A 20,661-nucleotide genomic window follows, 5' to 3' on the forward strand; every position below is an offset into this window, starting at 1 on the left:
TTACTTCCTGTTTTTACTCTGTTTTATGCATCTAAAAGGCAAATGCATAAAATGTAATGATAAACCAGTGGTTTTGGACTCATAATGTATAAATGTATAATTTGTGACAAGAACTACATAAAGGTGGGGAGACAGAGGAAGTTATAGTGTGTGTATACTGTTTGTATTAGTTAGGGTTCTCTAGAGAAACAGAATCAACAGGGAACACTTGCAAATATAAAATTTATGAAAGTGTCTCACGTGATCATAGGAACGCAGAGTCCAAAATCCACAGGGCAGGCTGCGAAGCTGATGACTCCGATGGATGGCCTGGATGAACTCCACAGGAGAGGCTCACCAGCCAAAGCAGGAATGGGACCTGTCTCCTCTGAGTCCTCCTTAAAAGGCTTCCCATGATTGCATTTAGCATCATTAATTGCAGAAGACACTCCCCTTTGGCTGATTACAAATGGAATCAGCTGTGGATGTAGCTGACGTGATCATGACCTAATCCTATGAAATGTCCTCATTGCAACAGACAGGCCAGCGCTTGCCCAATCAGATGAACAGGTACCACAACTTGGCCAAGTTGACACCTGTCCCTAACCATGACACTGTTGAAGTTAGTTTGGTATCAAAAGAAACAAGTGTTATAGATTTATGATATAAAATTTAGGCTCTGTGATAAGTATAAAGAAAATATCAGAGAATATGAAGCACATAGAGACAGAAATTAGAGTAAATAAAGGTTGTCAGAGATGGGAAGCAGGGAGAATGTGGAGTTAGTCATACTGGGTGTAGGGTTTGGTTTCTCTTGGGGGAGATGGGAAAGTTTGAGTAGTGGAAGTGATGAGGGTACTACAGCATTGCAAATGTGATTAATCCTACTGAATGGTTTGCTTGGGAGTGGTGGAGATGGGAAAGTTGTGTATGTGTTCTCATAGTTAAATAAAAAAAGAGCAGATCAACAAAACTCACTTTTTGCTTTTTTTTTTTAAGATTTTAAGTTCTTTATTCTTTAATGCAGTACATAATAACATTAATTTTTTCATCATATATCTGTGCATTTATCATCACAATTGACTTTTTTTTCTTTTTTGTGGAAAGCAACATATATACAAAAAGCAACAAATTTCAAAAGCACATCGTAACAATTAGTTGTAGAACAGATTTCAGAGTTTGGTATGGGTTACAGTTCCACAATTTTAGGTTTTTACTTCTAGCTGCTCTAAGATACTGGAGACTAAAAGAAATGTTGATATAGTGGTTCAGCAGTCATGCTCATTTGTTAAACCTGACCTTCTCTGTATAACTCCAACATCACCTTTGATCTTTCGCTCACTCTTTAGAGGTATTTGGGCAATGCCCATTCTAATTTTTTCATGTTGGAAGGGGCTGTTGATAATATGGGATGGGGGATGGAACTAGTTGATGTAGTGGAGAGGCTGGCACCTCTGCATTTCAAGACTTACCTGGGTCTAGGGACCCAGCTGGAGGTTATAAGTTTCTGGAACATTTCCCTAGTACATGGTCTTTTGTAAACTCTTATATAATGCCCTAGGTGTTCTTTAGGATTGACAGGAATGGTTTTGGTTGGGGTTTGGCAAGCTATGATAGATAGCAATATCTAACTGAAGCTTGTGTAAGAGTGAACTCCTGAGTAGCACTTCGAATCTGTTTGAACTCTCAGCTACTGATACCTTATTTGTTCCACTTCTTCTCCCCTTTTTGGTCAGGATGGTATTGTTGATCCCATGGTACCAGGGCCAGGCTTATCCCTGGGGGTCATCTCCCACGCCGCCAGGGAGACTTTCACCCTTGTACTTCATGTCCCATGTAAGGCGGAGGTCTTTTTGGCTTTCATTTCAGTGCTTCTAGTTAGTCAGCATGGCTCCTTTGAAGCCTTATGAGGTCAGTGTGCACCTATTCAACACCAGGTACTTTTATGATTAGGGCAGGTAATCCACACTCTAAAACCACCCATGACTCTCTGGGTGTGGTGAATTTGTAATATTTTAGCATGGATGTAATTATCAGTTTAGTATCCCTGAGTGGTATCATCGTTCCTAAGAGATAGCGTATATATAGCATGGTGGCTAAGAGTATGGGCTCTGGTCTAGACCACCTGTCTTTAATATCAAAACCCTTACTAGCTGTGTGACCATCAGTAAGTTATTTAACCTCTTGTGTCTCAGTTTCCTCATCTATAAGGTGAGGAAAATAACAGAACCTCCTTCAAGGTTGTTGTGAGGATTGAAATAATATATATGAAGTCCTCAGAACAGTGCCTCCTCAGTAAATATAACAGTAATTGTACTTTGACTCATTTCTCTTCTTCCATGAATTGACTTAGCACCTTTGGTGTGTCACACCACCTCAAGCACTATTATGTATTATGTAATCTTTTTAAAGAATTATTGTTCTGCAGATTCTCCCCGCTACTGAATCATAACAAACATTCGGTTATTTTACCCAGCTTGAAAAAAACAAATAAACTGAAACTCTTCATTCCATTTCTTTTAGTTACTACTCTAGTTTTTTATTCCCCTTTTACAGTGAAATCACTCCAAAGGGTTTCCTGTAATTGCTGTCCCTAACTTTACTTCTTCCCTTCTCTTAAACCCATGTGTTCAGGTTCCTGACCCTATTTTTCCAGTGAAGCTGCTTTTGTCGAAGTCACCAGTGACTTCCTTTGCTACTTCCAATGTCTGTTCTCTATCTTAAATCTCTTAAAACATTTCTTTTCATTTGCTTTCAAGACTCTTCTGGTTTTCTTCCTGTCTTACTGACATCAAATTCTCTATTGTTGATTCCTCTCATCTCTTTAAACTTCTTTAAGTTAGAGTCCCCAGAACTCAGTTCTTGGATCTCTTCTTCATCTACACATTCCCTGTGGAATCTCATCCAGCCTCCTGGTTTATAAAACAGTCTGTTCACTCTTGACTTTCCAAAGTGTAACCCAAACCTCTCCTGAACTCAAGACTTCTGTAGCCAACAACCTTCTAGACATTTCCACTTGGGTGTCTAATAGACGTCTTAAACTTTAATCAGTTCCACTCTGTTCCAGTCTGTACTTGAATCCTTACCTTTTGCTCCCAAACCTGCTCTACCTCTAAAGTTCTAATGGAACCTCCGTTCTTTCAGTTGCTTAGGCCAAAAATCTTGAAGTCATCTTTGACTCTTCTTTGTCGTCTGTATCCCAATTGCCCAGAAATATTTTTGGATCTATCTTCAGAGTATAGATAGAACCTGATTACTTCTCACTACCTTCACCACTCCCAAATGGTTCAAGCCATTGTCAGCTCACTTAGATTATTCCAGTATGTTCCTGAATGGTCTCCCTGCTTCTACCCTTGCTCCCCACCCCCATTCTAGCCTCAATTCACAGTCACAGTGATCCTAACATAATTCAGATTGCACCACTCCTGCCTTTTTAAAAAGTCCTTACAATTGCTTATAAGGCCTTATTCAGTCTGGCTCTTCGTAACTTCACTTCCTTCATAACTGTCCCAGCCACAGTGACCTCCCTGCTATTTCTTATACCCTCGAGGCATGCTTCTCCCCCAGAGCTTTTGTAATCCCCTGTAATCCCACTGTCTGAATGAGTTTTGCCTCATTATTTTCAGTTTCAAAGTTTACCTTTCAAAGCCTTTGCACCTACATTACCCTCTCAGTGAGGCCTCTCCTAACCCTCCTCGCAGTACTTGCTGTCCCTCTTTCTGCTGTGTTTTTCTTTGAGGCTTACCACCTTCTACAAAGATTTTACAGGTTTGCATATTTGAAAGGACTCACAAGACCCCACTACACATACTCAAAGTTTTTATTTAAAGGCAAAGGGTATAGTGCAGCATGAAAAAGAGTTCAGGCAAGCATTGGGGATCTAAAAGACAGCCAGGCCTGATGAGATCCTTATTCATATACCAAACCACTAAGATCCATGCCACAAATCTTGGGCAAGGAAAGCAGAAGTTCCCAGGGAGCCTTTTATGGCCCTGTAATCAGATAATCAAGCCATGCTGTCTAACTGGTCATGCAGGTTGAAAACTAACAGTAAACACATTGGCCGTGGGGGATGCCAGCTCTGGAGAGGTAAGGATAGAGCTTTCCCAGTCTAGCTGTAAATAAACTCACTCCTGCATACCTTCTAAAACACATTATAACTGATTTATTTATTTTATCACCTCTCCCCTACCGCCACTAGATTGTCAGCACCACAAGAGCAGAATTTTGTTCACTGTTCTAATCTTATTTCCTGTAATAGTGTCTAGCACACAGTAGGTGCTCAGTAAATATTTGTTGAATAAATGGAGTTTCTCTCTTCAAGTGCATAGCTATGTTAGAAGAGCTTTGTAAGCAGAAGCCATTAGAAAGGAAGTGTTTTAAACCTCACAATGCCGTGCCCATGGTCAGCAAACAATAAACATGCAGTGCTTGATTTTTTATCAAAATGGATCTTCAGATACCATTTCAGACCTATTTCAGATATTGTGTCAGAAAACCTCCTGATGTCTTGGAGCCAAGTGCGCAGGAATGGTTTGAGCAATTTAATACTCAAAGCTCTTAAAGGAATAGGGTTTTTAAAAGCTATTTTACCAAAGTATAGCACTCATAGGCTATTAGAATTTTCTTAGTCTCTGCTATCCTACAAACTATTTTTCAGTGACATGGAACATTTTGGCAGCAAATAATATAATTTTGCTTAGGGTCAATATATTTTTTTATTTTCTAGAGTGTATTTTGAAATTTTAATGTAAGTCACTGAGAAAATATTTCTTTTATCAAGCTCTTGTGAATAAATCTATAATTACATTTTCAGAGTTTTAAGTTGTAGTAAAAAGCATTTCTTGATCAGTTGTAGCCCATTATTTTATCTTTATAAAACTGGAATAAGTGACAAGATTTTGATTTCCTCTGTTATGATCTAGGTTCGTCGTTTCAGAGAAAGCAGACAAAGAAATACTAATGAAGAAGATGATGAAGTTCGAGAGGTAATTTTTCTGCTGTAAATTCCCATGATTATATGTGAATTTGTTAAACTAGAGTGTTCTAGTTTGCTAGCTGCCAGAATGCAATATACCAGAAACAGAATGGCTTTTCAAAAGGGAAATTTAATAACTTGCTAGTTAACAGTTCTAAGGCCGAGAAAATGTCCAAATTAAAGCAAGTCTATAAAAATGTCCAAGATAAGACATCCAGGGAAAGATACTTTGGTTGCAGAAGGCTGATGACATTCAGCATTTTTCTCTCAACTGGGAAGGCATGTGGTGAACATGGCGAAGTCTGCTGGCTTCCTCTCCCAGCTCCTTGTTTCGTGAGGCTCCCCCGGGGCTTTCTCCTTCTTCACCTTCAAAGGTTGCAGCTTCTCGTGGCTGTATCGTTGTGAAGCATTCTCCAAAATGCTTCCTCTTTTAAAAGATTCAAGTAAACTGATCAAGATCCACGCAGAATAAGTGGAGATACGTCTCTATCTAATCAAGTTTAATGCCCACAACTGATTGAGTCATATCTCATGGGGATAACTTAATCAAGTTTCCAACCTATAGTGCTGACTAGGGATTAGAAGAAACCGTTGCTCCTACAAGACTGATTAGGATTAAAACATGGCTTTCTAGGGTACATAAATCCTTTCAAACCAGTACATAAGAGTAACCAGTAGATTTGTTTAGAGTAGGTCCTAGTTATGGGTGGGAGTAGGCAGGAGTCAGCTGGGGATGGGAGATGGACGGGTGGATTACTGTCTTTGATTTGTTGCAGTTCAACCTGCAGATATTCTGCTTGCCAGTTCTGCTCTTTTTTGTTTTGTTTTGTTTATTTTTAGTGTCAAACCTTCACAAACAAACTTGCAAACATTCTTGACATACAAACATTCTATACATGGTATACAATCAGTGGCCCACAATACATCACACAGTTGTGTATTTATCACCGTGATCATTCTTTTGGAACATTTGTGTCACTCCAGCAAAAGAAATAAAGAAAAAATTCGTTCATACCAAACCCCTTACCCCTCCCTCTCATTGACCACTAGTATTTAAATCTGCTCAATTTATTTTAACCTTTGTTCAGCCTGTTATTTATTTTTTATCCATATTTTTTACTCATCTGTCCATACTATAGATAAAAGGAGCATCAGACACAAGGTTTTCACAATCACATACATACTGCTCATTTTATATTCCTTTACTTTGGTTCTTGTCTAAAATTTATTTAATTGGAGGGAGGATGGTATTTGTAACAAGAGCCCTTATTAATCAAAGTAATATATATTGTTATCTGAACACCTTATTAATATGAGATATCTTACATACTGAGCTGATATTATTTTGGGCAAAAAAAAGAAATTTAGTGTTCTGATTAGTAAATATACCATTTCCATTGGCCTTTCTGAAATGTTGAAATTAACTCAAGCACCCCATCACTGCCTTTCAATACTTGAGTGTTTGCAGTTTGTGAACTACAGGTTAACAATCATTTATTTTAATTTAGTCCTCTATCTTGTACTTGGTGAATTCATTTATTGAAACTTATTTTCTGTTTATGATTTTTATGTAGTATTAATAAAAAGTTATTTTATAAAATATTTACAATTGGGATTTTGTCTTGATTCTTTTATTTAGCAGACGTTTTACATAGAACCTATTATGGGTTAGACGTTCTGCTTTATATTAGGAATACAAATAGAAAAAACTATGGGTGTGACCATAAGGAATTTTCAATTTATTAGTCAGGAATATGGATAAAAAAAATTATACCACCTCATGACTTGAAGTTTCACCTTCACTGAAGTAGTGCTAGTGTCCTACTAGTCCATTGTCATTTTTTGGAAACATTTCTGAATCATTAATTTGGAAGGAGTTGAAATACTTCACACATCCCTCACATTAACTTTTTCATGTTCTATTATTTTCTCAGCTATGATTAAAAATAAATTATCAGGAGCCCCCTTCTCCGTTTAATAACATTTTAATTTATTTATATTAAAAATTTAATATTTTTGCCTTGTTTTAGGCACACTCCTTCCTCAGGGAAAAGTCACTATTTGAGACCCTAAGAAGGAAAAGATCCCTATTTAAGGAGATGGGAACTCTCGGGTTACACTTTCTTTTCCTCTGAATTCATCCAAATGAATCCCTGTGTAGTAGTTGATCTATTGATGACTACTAGGTAATTCCACAGCTTTTAGCATCAAAAAATAATTTTGGACCCTGACACAGGAAAAATCAGTTTTCAAGTTATTCTTCTGTATTATCTCTAGAAATGGTGAGACATACTCCAAGACTTTTCTTTCTTCTTTTTTTAAAAAACAAAACTTCCGAGTGTATTTCTGATCTACTTCATCATCAGTTATTCCAAATCTTTAGGATTTTGTACCTGGTTATAGACCTGATTTTAAAAAAATGTCACACCCAGAATTTTAGAGTCTAGGAAAGTGACATTTTGTTGGTGTGTTTTTTCATTCTTTTATTTCTTTACAAAAGTTTGATGTGTTTATGAGGGGAGAAGTGCAACCGTCCCCCTAAATTACATCCCAGTTCATTAAAATTTGTAGAAAATATAGGCTCTAGTAATTCAGTTAATAGCCTTTTCCCTAAAATGAATATCCAGAATAATCTTCTGAATGTCTAGTTTTAAGTTTTATAGATTCCTTCTCCTTATATTACTTGTGTCACCTCCAAGAAGTAAGGATAGGATATCCCACAACATAAACTAATGTAACTAGCTGTTGTGCCAATATTGACTGCAGTTTCCTCCACCCCATCCATGCCTTTCATTAATAGCCTTCAGCTGGTTACAGAACAAAGAGCTACCCCTTTCACTGTTTCGTACTCACCATTCCCAGTTCTTTCAGACAAAATGTTTTGAGAAAAACAGAACTGATTACCTACTTGGGTTTATTTATTACTGTTTTCAAGGAGGGAGAGGAAATGACATTTATCACATTCTTTTTACTTGGTGACTTACTTGTACTATCTCACTTCTTGTTTTACAAATGGAGAGACTGAGACCAAAACTTTAGATTGTAATAACATTAATTTACTGCATGGACAATGAATGATGAAAATTTTTAAAACTTCTAAAACTGCAATACAGCCCATCAAAATCACTGTTCATAATAGACACAGATGAAACTGCTATATCTTTCACAGGATTTTTCTTTTTGAGGTTAAGAAAAAGTAGAGAAATAGATTAAGAATTTCTTACCACATTTATTACATTTGTGTTCATCTTACAAGTTGCTCTTGAAATAGAAAAGAGTTTGCCAAATGGCAAGAATGAATGCTAGAAAGAAATTTTCCTGGTTCTTGATTCATCTGCCTTAAACATAATTACCCCTTTCACTTTTACAGATTACAGAAGTATTTCTTTACAATGGGTGCTTTGTGTATAAAGCTGCTAAGCTCAATTTTCATTAATCTTTAAAGCAGAGTATAAGTGAGCATTTTGTAGAAGGAAGGTAGGAGATGATATTACAAATTTTAAATAGGAATTTTTCAAAAGAAAGAACTTTTGGGTTTAGATTCACAGCCGTATTTTAAAGCTTTAACAAGTATTTAGGGCTCACTAGAGAAGTTTTCAACATGTGTAGGATGTTATAAATTTTGTTATTCTCAGCATACTATTTAGAAGTTGAGAAATAGAGTTTGAGATTTTCCCAAGCAGAAATGTACAGCTTTGCAGAGTTTTTTTAAAAAATATTTTATTGTAAAATCTTAATAAACAAACAAACATACAAACATTCTATACATGGTGCATAGTCAATGGCTCGCAATGTCATCACATAGTTGTGTATTCATTACATTTGTTTTGAACATTTGCATCATTCCAGCAAAAGAAATAAAAAAGTAAAAACTCATATATATCATACCCCTTACACCTCCCTCTCATTGACCACTACTATTTCAGTCTACTCAATTTATTTTAACCTTTGTTCCCCCTATTATTTGTTTTTTATCCATATTTTTTACTTATCTGTCCATATCCTATATAAAAGGATCATCAGAAACAAGGTTTTCACAATCACACAGTCACATCGTAAAAGCGATATCATTATGCAGTCATCTTCAAAAACATGGCTACTGGAATACAGCGCTACAGTTTCTGATACTTCCCTGTAGCCACACCAATACACCATAAACTGAAAAGGGGATACGATATGATACATAAGAATAAACTCAGGGATAACCTCTTGACTCTGTTTGAAATCTTTCTGCCACTGACACTTTGTCTCATTTCTCTCTTCCCCCTTTTGATCAAGAAGGTTTTCTCAGTGCCTTGATGCTGGGTCCTGGCTCATCCCAGGAAATCTGTCCCATGTTGCCAGGAAGATTTATACCCCTAGGAGTCATGTCCCACATAGAGGGGGCAGGCAGTGAGTTCACTTGCCGTGTCAGCTTAGAAAGAGAGAGAGAGAGAGAGAGAGAGAGAGAGAAAGGCCATATCTGAGCAACAAAAGAGGTTCCCACATAGAGGGAGAGGGCAGTGAGTTCACTTGCTATGTCAGCTTAGAGAGACAGAGGCCACATCTGAGCAACAAAAGAGGTTCTTGGCGGGGGGCGGGGTGACTCTTAGGCCTACTTTTAAGTAGGCTTATCCTATCCTTTGCAGAGATATGTTTCATAGGGGCGAACCCCAAGATCGAGGGCTCACCCTGTTGATTTGGTTGTCCTCACTGCTTGTGAGAGTATCAGAAATTCTTCAAATGGGGAAGTTGACTATTTCCCCTGTTCTCCCCATTCCCCCAAGGGGACTTTGCAAATACTTCTTTATTCACTGTCCCCATCACTCTGGGATTTATTGGGGCATCACACTAACCTGGTCAACTCAACAAAATCTCACACCCTATTCAAGATTCCATGTACTTATGGTATTCAGTTAAACTGACCACATAAGTTAAATTAAGAAATGCACTAGCTAAAATATAAATTTGGCACCAAATAAACATTTCTCCCTTTAGTGTCACATAGAAGTTGAAGTTTTAAAATATGGGTGATATCATCCTTTACCCAGTCTTTTGATATACCTTAGTCTTATCCAGATCAGCTTCATTCATATCTTTACTTGAGGTCTGATCACTTCTTCAACTTTTTGAACAGTTCCTGTATGGGCTACTGCTGAGTTTTGTAACTTCAGAGCTCTAACTCTTGAGTCTCGATTGTTACATAAATACTTGAAGTTTCTGGGAAAGACCCCATGTTATATACAAACATCTCGTTATTTTTGCAGAGTTGTTTATCTTAGAGTATGAATCCTAGAACCATGCTTACCCTAAACAAACAAAAGCATTAGCCTTTCCATTCGGGTGGGAAAAAACATTATGCTTTAAAGTCCCTTGTTCACATGGAAAAACCCTCAAGTATTTTCTTTAATTATTATTTGTAATTATAACAACTATTATTTCGTATTTAAATAAACAAAAATTCTAATGGCCTAATTCAGGGATTGGCAAACTTTCCATAAAAGATTAGATAGTAAATATTTTGGTACTTGCAGGTCACATACGCTCTCTGTTATGTTTTTTTTTTTTTCAAACCTTTAAAAAATGTAAAAATCATTCTTAGCTTAACCTGCAGGCCACAGTTTCCCAACCTTGGTCATTTTTGTGTTCTTTCTTTACTTGGGGCAGGGTTGATACCCTCTTTCAAAGTAAAATACCAGGATAATATGTTTTCAAATCTCATGAAAACTTCATGGAGGCATCATCAGCTCTAGACCTGCATGCATAAGATAAATTCTTAAAAGTAATGTATTTTAAATATACCAGTAAACTTTGAAGCCCTTTGCAAAGAAAAGATTGAGTTAAAATGCTATTTAATATAATGTTTACAATGATAAAAGTGAAGATATAATATTTAGGCAGAGGCAAAGTGCAGAATTTGGAAATGATGATTGGTAATTCAGTCCAAGAAATAATAACAACAACAATAATAGGGCAAATGCATTTTAAATTTTACTGGATACTGTCAAATAGCTCCAAAGATGTACCGATTTACATTTCAACCAACAGTGTATGGGACTGTTTATTTTCCTACATCCTTGTTGTCATGATCTTTTGCTACATTTTTTGAACTTTACAAATGTAAGGAGAGAGAAATTATTTCTCAGTGTTGTTTTTAATTTATACTTCTTTCATTACTAGTGAATCTGAGTAATTTTAGTATTTAGAAATCATTCATATTTATTTGAAACACACTCATGCACTTTGCCTAGATTATTTTTTTAATGAAGTCATTAGTCTTTTATTGATTTTGGAGAACACTCACTTGAACACACTTATAATCAAGTGTGTGTGTGTATGGGTGTATACTGCAGCATATTTAGGGTTTTTGTCATGGAAAGAAAGTATCCACCTACTCCTTTGAGCTTTTTCACTTGCTTTATTTTAAATTAGGAATGGGTAAAGTTAAGTGCCTTTTTGGTGTTGATGAGCATGTGGATTTTTTTATTCTTTTATTGACATGGTGAATTAACATTTTTACATATCCAACTATTGACCCATCCTTTCATTATTTTGTGAAACTCCACTGCCAGGATTCGTAAATAAGATATTAAAGTTTTCTTTTTATGCATGCAATCCTTTGTCAGTTTAGTACCATGTCACTTTAGCTTTATACAAGGAATTTGTAAGCTTGCTTTGTCTGTGCTTTCTGTTCCTGTTGTAATGGTATTAAGATTTGAAGATTTGGTAGAATTCACCCGTGAAACTTTTTAGTTGTAGTCCTTTTTTGGGGATATATCCTTTCAACAATTTTCTAATATTTCTTCGATAATTGTACTGTTGAAATCATCTTTCTTGGATCAGGTTAGGTCTTTGTATTTCCAAATTACCTATAATAGAATTGAGCATAATATTCTGTCATAATTTGCATAATTAAAAAATTTTCCCTGAGTCATTTCTCCCCATTCTCACTTCAAATGATATGTATTATGTTTTCATCCTTTTTTTTTAAATTAAAGTTTGTTAATTTATGATTATATCCATATTCATTTCTTTCTAATGCTTTCCTTGGATAGACTTTTTTTTCCTATAATTCACTAATTTTTATTCAGTCTTATTTTGTGGGCTATGGACTTTCTTTTCTTTTATTTTTTAATAAAAATTTTTATTATACATTTGAATGTTTATTTGTTTGTTTTGGCATGGGCAGGCTCTGGGAATCGAGCCGGAGTCTCCAGCTCGGCAGGTGAGAATTCTTGCCATTGAGCCATCCTTGCAGCGCCCTGTTGGCTTTCTTAAAAGCATTGCTTTAGCTCTGCCCCATTGGCTAGATATGCAGTATTTTTTCACTATTGTTTTCTAGATTATCTACAAGTTTAATTTTGTTTTGCATTCTGACTCCAGTTAATTTTTAGGAGATAGTGTTTTTATTTTATTTTTATTCATTTATAATTTTATTGCATTATAATTAGACAGTATGTTACTCTTTCTATTACATAGAATTTACTGAAATTTTCCTTTGCAGGCCATCATGTAATACTTTACAAGTCTCATGGGGTCTTGAAAAAAGGATATTCTCTGCTTTCAGAGTATAGAGTTTAACATATATCAGTTAGATCTGGCTTATTAATAATGTAATGTAGGTACCCTACTTTTTTAGTCTACTTTTTCCCCATGTACTTCCTTTGGGCCAGGAGTGAGAAATTGAAACCTCTTACTATTTATTTATGTGTTTTGTATATTCCCTGAAGTTTTTGCTTTATGTATCGTAATGCCCCTCTGAGCCCTTCTTGTAGTGATTTAGCTATTATTTCACTTTGGCTGGGATCATTGTTGTGAGGCTGATTACCTCTTACCTCCTGCCTCTACTTACACTTCTACCTTGCCTGCCCTTACTTTATGTGTCGCAGAGAGCTTAGAAATGTTCTAGTCACCTATTCTTAGACCCAGAGCTTGCCATTAAAGCAAGAGAGATTTGTGGCCTCTTGGGTTATGTAGATTGATGTTGGAGAGTTCTACACTGGAGATGGAGACATACATCTCTTCTTAGCAATCTCCCTTAGCCAGAGCAAAGATCCATTATGTTCATTAATTCTTCTTTATAGAGTTTGTGTTTTGGGGCTGACTATTTTATTTTATCATTGAAAATATACTGTGTTTTGTTTTTGGTCTTCCTGTTATATTTTGATTAGTTTAAGGGATGAGATCAATACAGGATTGCCTTTAATCTGCCACTTTTAATTTTAAAAATTCGTATTCATTTTAGAGTCAAAATATTTGCATAAGTCTCAATTTGTGCATTTTCTTGGTCCTAAGGCTTCTATTCTCTTTTGGTCCCCTTAAGGTCTCTATTTTTTTTTTTTTTTGTCTTTCCACAAAATATTTGTTATTAATACGTGCAATACTCACTATTGAGTTAACTTCACAGTGGAGAAAACTGGCAGATACCATCTTCTTTTTTCCAATTTATGTATTTTTTAATTTTAACATTTGTTTCCCCTATTATTTATTTATTTATTTTTAATCCATATGTTTTAATCCATATGTCCATACCATAGATAAAGGGAGCATCAGACACAGGGTGTATACAATCACACAGTCACATTACGAAAGCTATATCATGTAATCATCTTCAGGAAACATGACTACTGGAATACAGCTCTACAGTTTCAGGCACTTCCCTCTAGCCTTAAACTAAAAAGGAGATATCTATACAATGCATAAGAATAACCTCCAGGATAACGTGTTGACTGTGTTTGAAATCCCTCAGTCATTGACACTTTATTTTGTCTCATTAGTCTGTTCCCCTTTCAGTCGAGAAGGTTCTCTCAATCCCTTGATGCTGAGTCCCAGCTCATTCTAGGATTTGTGTCCTACGTTCCCAGGGAGGTTTATACCCCTGAGAGTCATGTCCCATGTAGAGATGCAGAGGGCGGTGAGTTTGCTTACCGTGTTGGCCAAGAGAGAGAGGTCACAACTGAGCATCAAAAGAGATTCCCTGGGAGTGACTCTTAGGTCTAATTTAAGTAGGCTTAGTCTATCCTTTGCGGGGATAAGTTTCATATGAACAAACCCCAAGATCAAGGGCTCAGCTTATTGATTTGGTTGCCCTCACTGCTTGCAAGAATATCAGGAATTCTCCAAATGAAGAAGTTGAATTTTCCCCCTTTCTTGCTGTTCCTCCAAGGGGACTGCAAATACTTTTTTATCCATTGTTCAAATCACTCTGGAATTTATTGGGGCATCACTTTGGACAAACCTACATAATCTCATGCCCTATTCAAGATTCCATGTACTTACGGTATTCAGTTAAACTGTCCATATAAATTGTGTTAGGAAATGCACTAGTCAAAATATAAATTTTGTATTAATTAAGCATTTTTTGCTTTAGTCTCACATATAAGTGAAAGTTTTAAAATATGAATTATCATCTGTTTTCAACACCTTGTAATATTGACATTCCTTCATTCTTCCTCATGCAAAAGCATTTTTAAATTTGTACATTTTGTCATTATCATTGCATAATCTAGGCATTCCTAAATTTTTTTATCGTTTTTATCATGTATCTTTCTTTCTGGTTTCATTTGTGCCCCCTGCCCTCCTCCCTCTATCATTCTCACTTTCAGCTTCATTCAGTGTTACTAACTTTATTGTGCTACAATTAGGTAGTATGTGCTGTCCATTTATGAATTTTTACAATCAATCCTGTTGCACAATCTATTCTTTCTTAAGCCCTCTATTAATATACTCTTCTTAACTCCTTTATCTTATATATTTGTAAATAATTATTTACTGCTTACGTCTTTCTGGTTATAAAAGTAATATTTTAGAAAAAAAGTTTAGTGTAGAAGACATGTAACATTCAAGAATAGAAAAGAAAACAAAAGCACCTTAAAATGTTACTCACAGAGAGTAATTTTGGGTGTAAATATTTTATTAATCTTTATTAAGAACGCATTGTACACAGTAGCTCAAATGATGATAATCATTTCATCTGCAGATGTGGTATTGAATTAGGGGGCATGGTTGATATTCCTTGCAGTACTGAAAGTTTTGATTCTGTGAGATTTTCTTTTTCTTGTTAAACCATTTCAAAAGGTCTCATTTTGCAGGTGGTCTTATAAATTGATCTGACAAATCTTAGACATTGAATTTGATAGGGAGGAGTTTCCTCTAGCATGGTGAGTGAAAAATAATAATGTGAGAGTTTGGCGATATTAAATCATCTGAATGACTGGACTCCTTTCAGTTATGTGCTGTTTAGGATGTGTGTCATCTACTGATCTTTCCTTTCTCCTTGCTGTCCCTCTCAGGCAATGAATAGGGCCAGAGCCCTCAGATCTCAAGCAGAGGACTCGACTTCCGCCTTTAGCGCCGATGACCTGATGAGTATAGATTTGGCAGAGCAGATGGCTAATGACTCTGATGATAGTATGTCAGCAACAGCCAGCAAAGGAAGAGGCCGAGGAAGAGGCCGAGGAAGAGGTGGAAGAGGGCAGAATGCAGCATCGAGAGGAGGGTCTCAGAGAGGACGAGGTTACACTGAGTACAATCTTTTGCACACACTCAGATTTGACAATTGAGTGGGGAATGTAGAATTGTATTCCTGTTGGTCAGAATTGAGTTGTGAGTTTTTATTTCTAGAATATAATCCTTTAAGAATTTACTTTTATGATTCATAAAATCAGTCTTTAATGCAGTTATGGTACAAACTTTTGTATAAATTATGAATGGCCAAATGCACATGGGTTTTAATTGCTCTTAAGTATTTTTTCATGTTTTTTTTGGCAGGGGGTGGGGCCATGGGCCAGGTATCATACCAAGGTCTCACATGGCAAACAAGAATTCTACCATTGAATTGCCCGTGTACCCTATCTTAAGTATTTTTTAATAACTTCACTGTGTTTCTCACACAGTACCATTTGGGTATATTTAATGTTATACTTATTCTTACATGCACAAAGAAATAGTGAGGCAAATAAGATGTGTTAAGGGTAATGGCTAGCTAATTGGCAACAGAAAGGAAACCCCGGACCATAAAAATTTTATTTTTGTTACTGTCGTGAGATGCAGATGCCCTTGTGCTTTGAAGTGCTCACTTTATAAAGTAATCTTGATAAAATTTGTTTAAAAAGAAAGCCTATTCCAAAACAATTTTATTTCTAAAAAGTTAATATTAACTATCATTGATGTATTTAATGTGATTAAATTATTATTATTAAATTATTATCACTGAATAGTCAAAATAATAGAAAATAGTCATCTGCTGGCTTCCTGATGTATTTTATATATCCGTCCTTAGGGATATTTTAGCTTTATTTTTGTTAGAACGTTTATCCATGGGAATTTTAAGCTGGTAAAATGAATAGTAATGTAGTTATAAATTTGTAGGGAGAGAAATCTTCCAGTGGTAATTATTTTCTTCATCTTTACGTTTACAAAATGTTTCCTTAGATTTTAATTGGAATAATATGAACCAAATGTGGCCTAACAATAATCTCTGAAAATTGATTGATCAGACTCTAATGTTTCTTCTTATATATGTCTTTGGCTTTTTATGACTAACTTGTGTCTTGATATAACTTTGTTTAAATTTCATTTTGGAGTTGTTTCTAAAGAAAAACACCATGGCTACTGATGGGATTTTTGCTGACTGTGCTCATGTTCTGACAACAGGCACTGGCCTGGAAACCACTACTCGAAGCCGAAGTTCAAAGGCCACTGCGTCAACATCGTCTAGAAATATGTCTATTATAGATGGTGAGTATAGGTCTATCATCTGTCTAGTTGTTCGTCATTTTCAAACATAGGAAGACGGAGGAAGTCCCCGTTATCAAACCTTATTGTCTTGTTTTGCCATCATTGTGGAATTAGTGGTATTATTAGGATCATAGGAAAACTATCCATATGAAGAAGGTCTTTACTATTCATTAGAGCTGTTGATAATATAAATCTTATTTTTTATAATTCCTTTCTTTTAGACAAATTTGATTGTTCCCTTTTATAGATGGCTCACTAGGGCATAGAAAAGTGAGGCAATTCATTATAGCAATAATGACCAAGTGTCAAGGTAGAGAAGGGACTGCCTCTGAATGTGTTGCAGCTTTCCTTGCCTCATGCTGCTTTCATCTTTCTCCACTGTTAGTATAGAGAGGTCAGGTGATGTGAATTTAAGAGAAATTACAATTAATTTTGCATATGTCCTGTGGTCTAAAACTTGGCCTCAGATTAGGGGAATCTATTAAAACTATTTTTAATATTTTAGTTTATGATATCAGCCTAAGTTGTTAGTCATATTAATAAAAAATATATGTTAAGATAGGTAGTGATATTTTTTCTACCTAACATTCAGAATATATTCTTATGTATCTTACTTACATTAACTTATTTATTATTTGAGGATAATTTTATAGCTCAGAAAACTGAGGCCTAGAGAAATTAATTTTTGACCAAGAGAGTTGAACTAACTCCTGAAAGATGAAATTTATCAAGTAAATATAAATTGCATTTAAATCCAAAAAGACAGCTGCACAAATAGAGTTACAAGAGCTACTTGACTTTAGCAGCAACCCAAGTAAAATGACGTTGGTCAGTAAGAGTTATCAGTAGTAGCAGGTCAACATAACTGTCTGAATCTAATGACATTTTAAGCGGTATTAATAGAAGTAGTATATCTCTATAGCAAGGAACTTCTCCCTCTGCACTGAATTGAATGTATCTTGCCAAAAATACTGTGTTCAGGCTTGGAACTATATTTCAGGAAGAATATTAACTATATGTAATCATTCAGAAGAGAAACCATATAAGAGAAAAAAAAATGGTTGAAGGAACGTGGGATATCTAACTTGGAAAACAGTCAGGCCTTTGTAGAATTCAAGCTCTATTGTGTGAAAGATGGAATAGACTTGATTTGTATAGTCCCAAGGGCAGTGATTTTTCAGTCTATTTTAGATCATGTATTTTCTTTTTGAATCTGATGAAATCTGTGTCTCTTTAAATAAATACTCCTATGCAATTTGTACGCAATCTCACAAGGTTTAGGAACACCCATGAAGCCCATCAAGGATGCTAGATTAAGACTCCTAGCCCAAAGAGGATGAATGGGAAAAGCTAGAGGGGTACAGATTTAAATTTATTATCTGTTAGAATGGACTTTGAAAGAACAATTCAAAGTGCATTCTAACAGATAATAAATTTCCAAGTTTTTTCTCTGAAAGTTTTATTCTTTCTTTTCATATTTAGCCCTATGCTTCAATTGGAATCAACTTTTTTTTTTTTAGTATGATAGGAATCATGTTTCTGTTTTTTCCCATACACAGATTCAATTGCTCCAGTGCCATTTATTGAAAAGACTGTTTTTTCTCAATGCTTGGCAGAGCCACCTTTGTTGTAATCAGCTGTTCATATATGTGCAGGTCTGTTCTGGGCTCAGTGTTCTTTTCTGCTGCTCCAGCCAATTCCACTGTTAATTAATATAGCTTTATAATAAGTCTAAATATCTAGCTTTGAGATCTCTCTTCCTTTACCTACAGGACTGTCAAAACCAATGCTGACAGTGGCCAGATCAACAGAGTATCCTCAGGAAAAAGAATTCTGTTTCTCTGAGTTATAGCTTTGCTGCAGTTTTGACCCAGTAATTCTTTACTAGGTTATCAGTTCTGAAATGGTTTTAAGAATTAATTACTTTTAATGTTTGATATAACAGTTTGGATTCTTTTCAGAATTGTAGGCTAGAAGAACCTAGCCTACAGTTAACAGAAACAGAAGCTTTATTCTTTTTTATTTAAAATGCACATGTGGCTGTCTCTTACATTTAGAACCTGTATCTCCAGGAGTTTTTATGAACATTTTTTCACTTTCTAATATGGCTCCTTTCAGAACCATTATTAACTATTATACTATCCACCAATTTTGTGAACTAATGATTCTATTTGGGTAGAGACAAGAAATGTTATAGTGCTTTAAAATTTTCATGAATTGGCACAACTAATCATTTTTTAAAGTAGTAATATTCATCTGCCCAAAGAGGCCATGCAAGTAAACAAATTTAATATGAAACTTTTAATTTCCTCAATTAGGTTCCAGACAAAAATACAAGTGGTGCCTTTGCAGCATAGTGTTGTGGCTAGAAACCCAGGCTCTTGATTCAGGCCTGGTTTGGTCTGCCAGGTCTTCACCTACCCAGCTTGGTGCCCTTACACTGTAGCTGCCATGAAAGCAGGGTCTGCTCATCCTTGTTCTTCATTGTATCCATCCACAGTGCCTGGCACATGTAGATGTTCTGTAAACGCTTGAGAATGACTGAGTAGAAATCTCTTAGAGAATCTTCTGCAGCATAAAGGTGAAGAGCATGGTTCTAAAGTCAGAAAGTCCTCAGTTTGAATTCTGACTTCTTAATTTACCAGCTGTGTGTCCTCCAGCACATTACTTAAGCTATGCTTCTCTAAGCTTCAGGGTCCTAGTCAGTAAGATGGGGTAATGATTACATCTGTCTTATTGGGTTATTCTGAGGATGAATGAGAAAATGCAGGTGAAACACCTAGCACAGTGTCTCTACATATTAAGCCCTCAGTAAGTAAAAACTGTTGTTATTTTGTAAGCTCCAGCTTCCTTAACTTTAAAATTAGCAACATAGTACTGACCTCACTGAGTAGTTACAAGTATTAAGTGAGCATATGTGTGCACAGTACTGAGTACAGCACTTAGTAAGAACTCAATAGACAATTGCTGCTATTTGTTTAAATGATACTTTTTGCAATAAATTTGTGAAAGTAGATGTTTTATAAATCATTGATCTAAATTTGTCTTTTGTCAAATTGATTTAATCTCATGGTTTTGTTAATTTAGCTCCTAACTATGTATTGGGCTTTTTTGAAAAACTGAAATTGATTTTTTAATATGAATGTGTAAAGCATTCTTATTGTATTAGATTTGGTGTTTCATAAAGTCTAACAAAGTAACCATGGGTTATTAACTATACTTGCTGTAATCTGGATACAAAAGCAATTTTAATTTTTAAATCTCTGTTATAAATGGAGGACTGAGGAGATATAAAGGTCAGATTCTATTTTACAAGCTTTTTGGAGTCTAGAGATTGTTTTGTTTTGCTAAAGCTGCTGAATGCAATATACCAGAAATGGAATGGCTGTTTTAAAGGGAATTTATTAAATTACAAGTTTACAGTTCTAAGGCTGTAATATCCAAACTAAGGCATCCAGATAAAGATACCTTGACTCAAGAAAAGCCAGTCTAGGAAGGCACATAGCTGGTGTCCATCCTTTGGCTTCTGCTTTCAACTTCTCCAGGGGCTTTTTCTTTCTGCATCTCCAAACATCTGGGTCTCTTAGAGGCTCTGTCAGCTCTGAAGCTTTTTTCAAAATGGTTTCCTCTTAAAGGACTCCAGTAAACAATTGTACCTTAAATAGGTGGAGACACATCTCCATGGAAACCACCTAATCAAAAGGTCCCATCCACAATTCATGGAAAGAACTTAATCAAGAAGATCCCATCCAACAATATTGAATCTGTATTAAAGAACATGACTTTTCTGAGGTACACAACAGTTTCACTCCAGCACAGGGATTTATAATTGTGCTGAAATTTGATTGGGAAAGGTAGAAATTAACACATACAGCCAGCAGTAGTTGTAGATAAAAGAGTTGGCAAGAGTTTCCGTTAAAGTCAGCCTGAAGAGGACCGTGACTTAGCAAATAAAAGATTTCTCTGAAGCCACTCTCTGTACATTT

The 20,661-nt window shown here is 35.6% G+C and overlaps 1 protein-coding gene across 3 annotated transcripts in view; it reads left to right on the forward strand.

Annotated features, from left to right (window-relative positions):
- The window catches only part of MRE11 (MRE11 double strand break repair nuclease), a 77,017-nt gene that overhangs the window by 41,682 nt on the left and 14,674 nt on the right, over positions 1–20,661 (forward strand). For all 3 annotated transcript variants that reach the window (XM_077113236.1, XM_077113235.1, XM_077113237.1), the window contains 3 exons: positions 4,905–4,967; positions 15,229–15,451; positions 16,592–16,675. In XM_077113236.1, coding sequence (XP_076969351.1) covers positions 4,905–4,967; positions 15,229–15,451; positions 16,592–16,675 — 370 coding nt within the window. The remainder of the gene's footprint in view (positions 1–4,904; positions 4,968–15,228; positions 15,452–16,591; positions 16,676–20,661) is intronic.

Source organism: Tamandua tetradactyla, chromosome 8, assembly GCF_023851605.1.
Source record: "Tamandua tetradactyla isolate mTamTet1 chromosome 8, mTamTet1.pri, whole genome shotgun sequence".
NCBI classification, from domain to species: domain Eukaryota; kingdom Metazoa; phylum Chordata; class Mammalia; order Pilosa; family Myrmecophagidae; genus Tamandua; species Tamandua tetradactyla.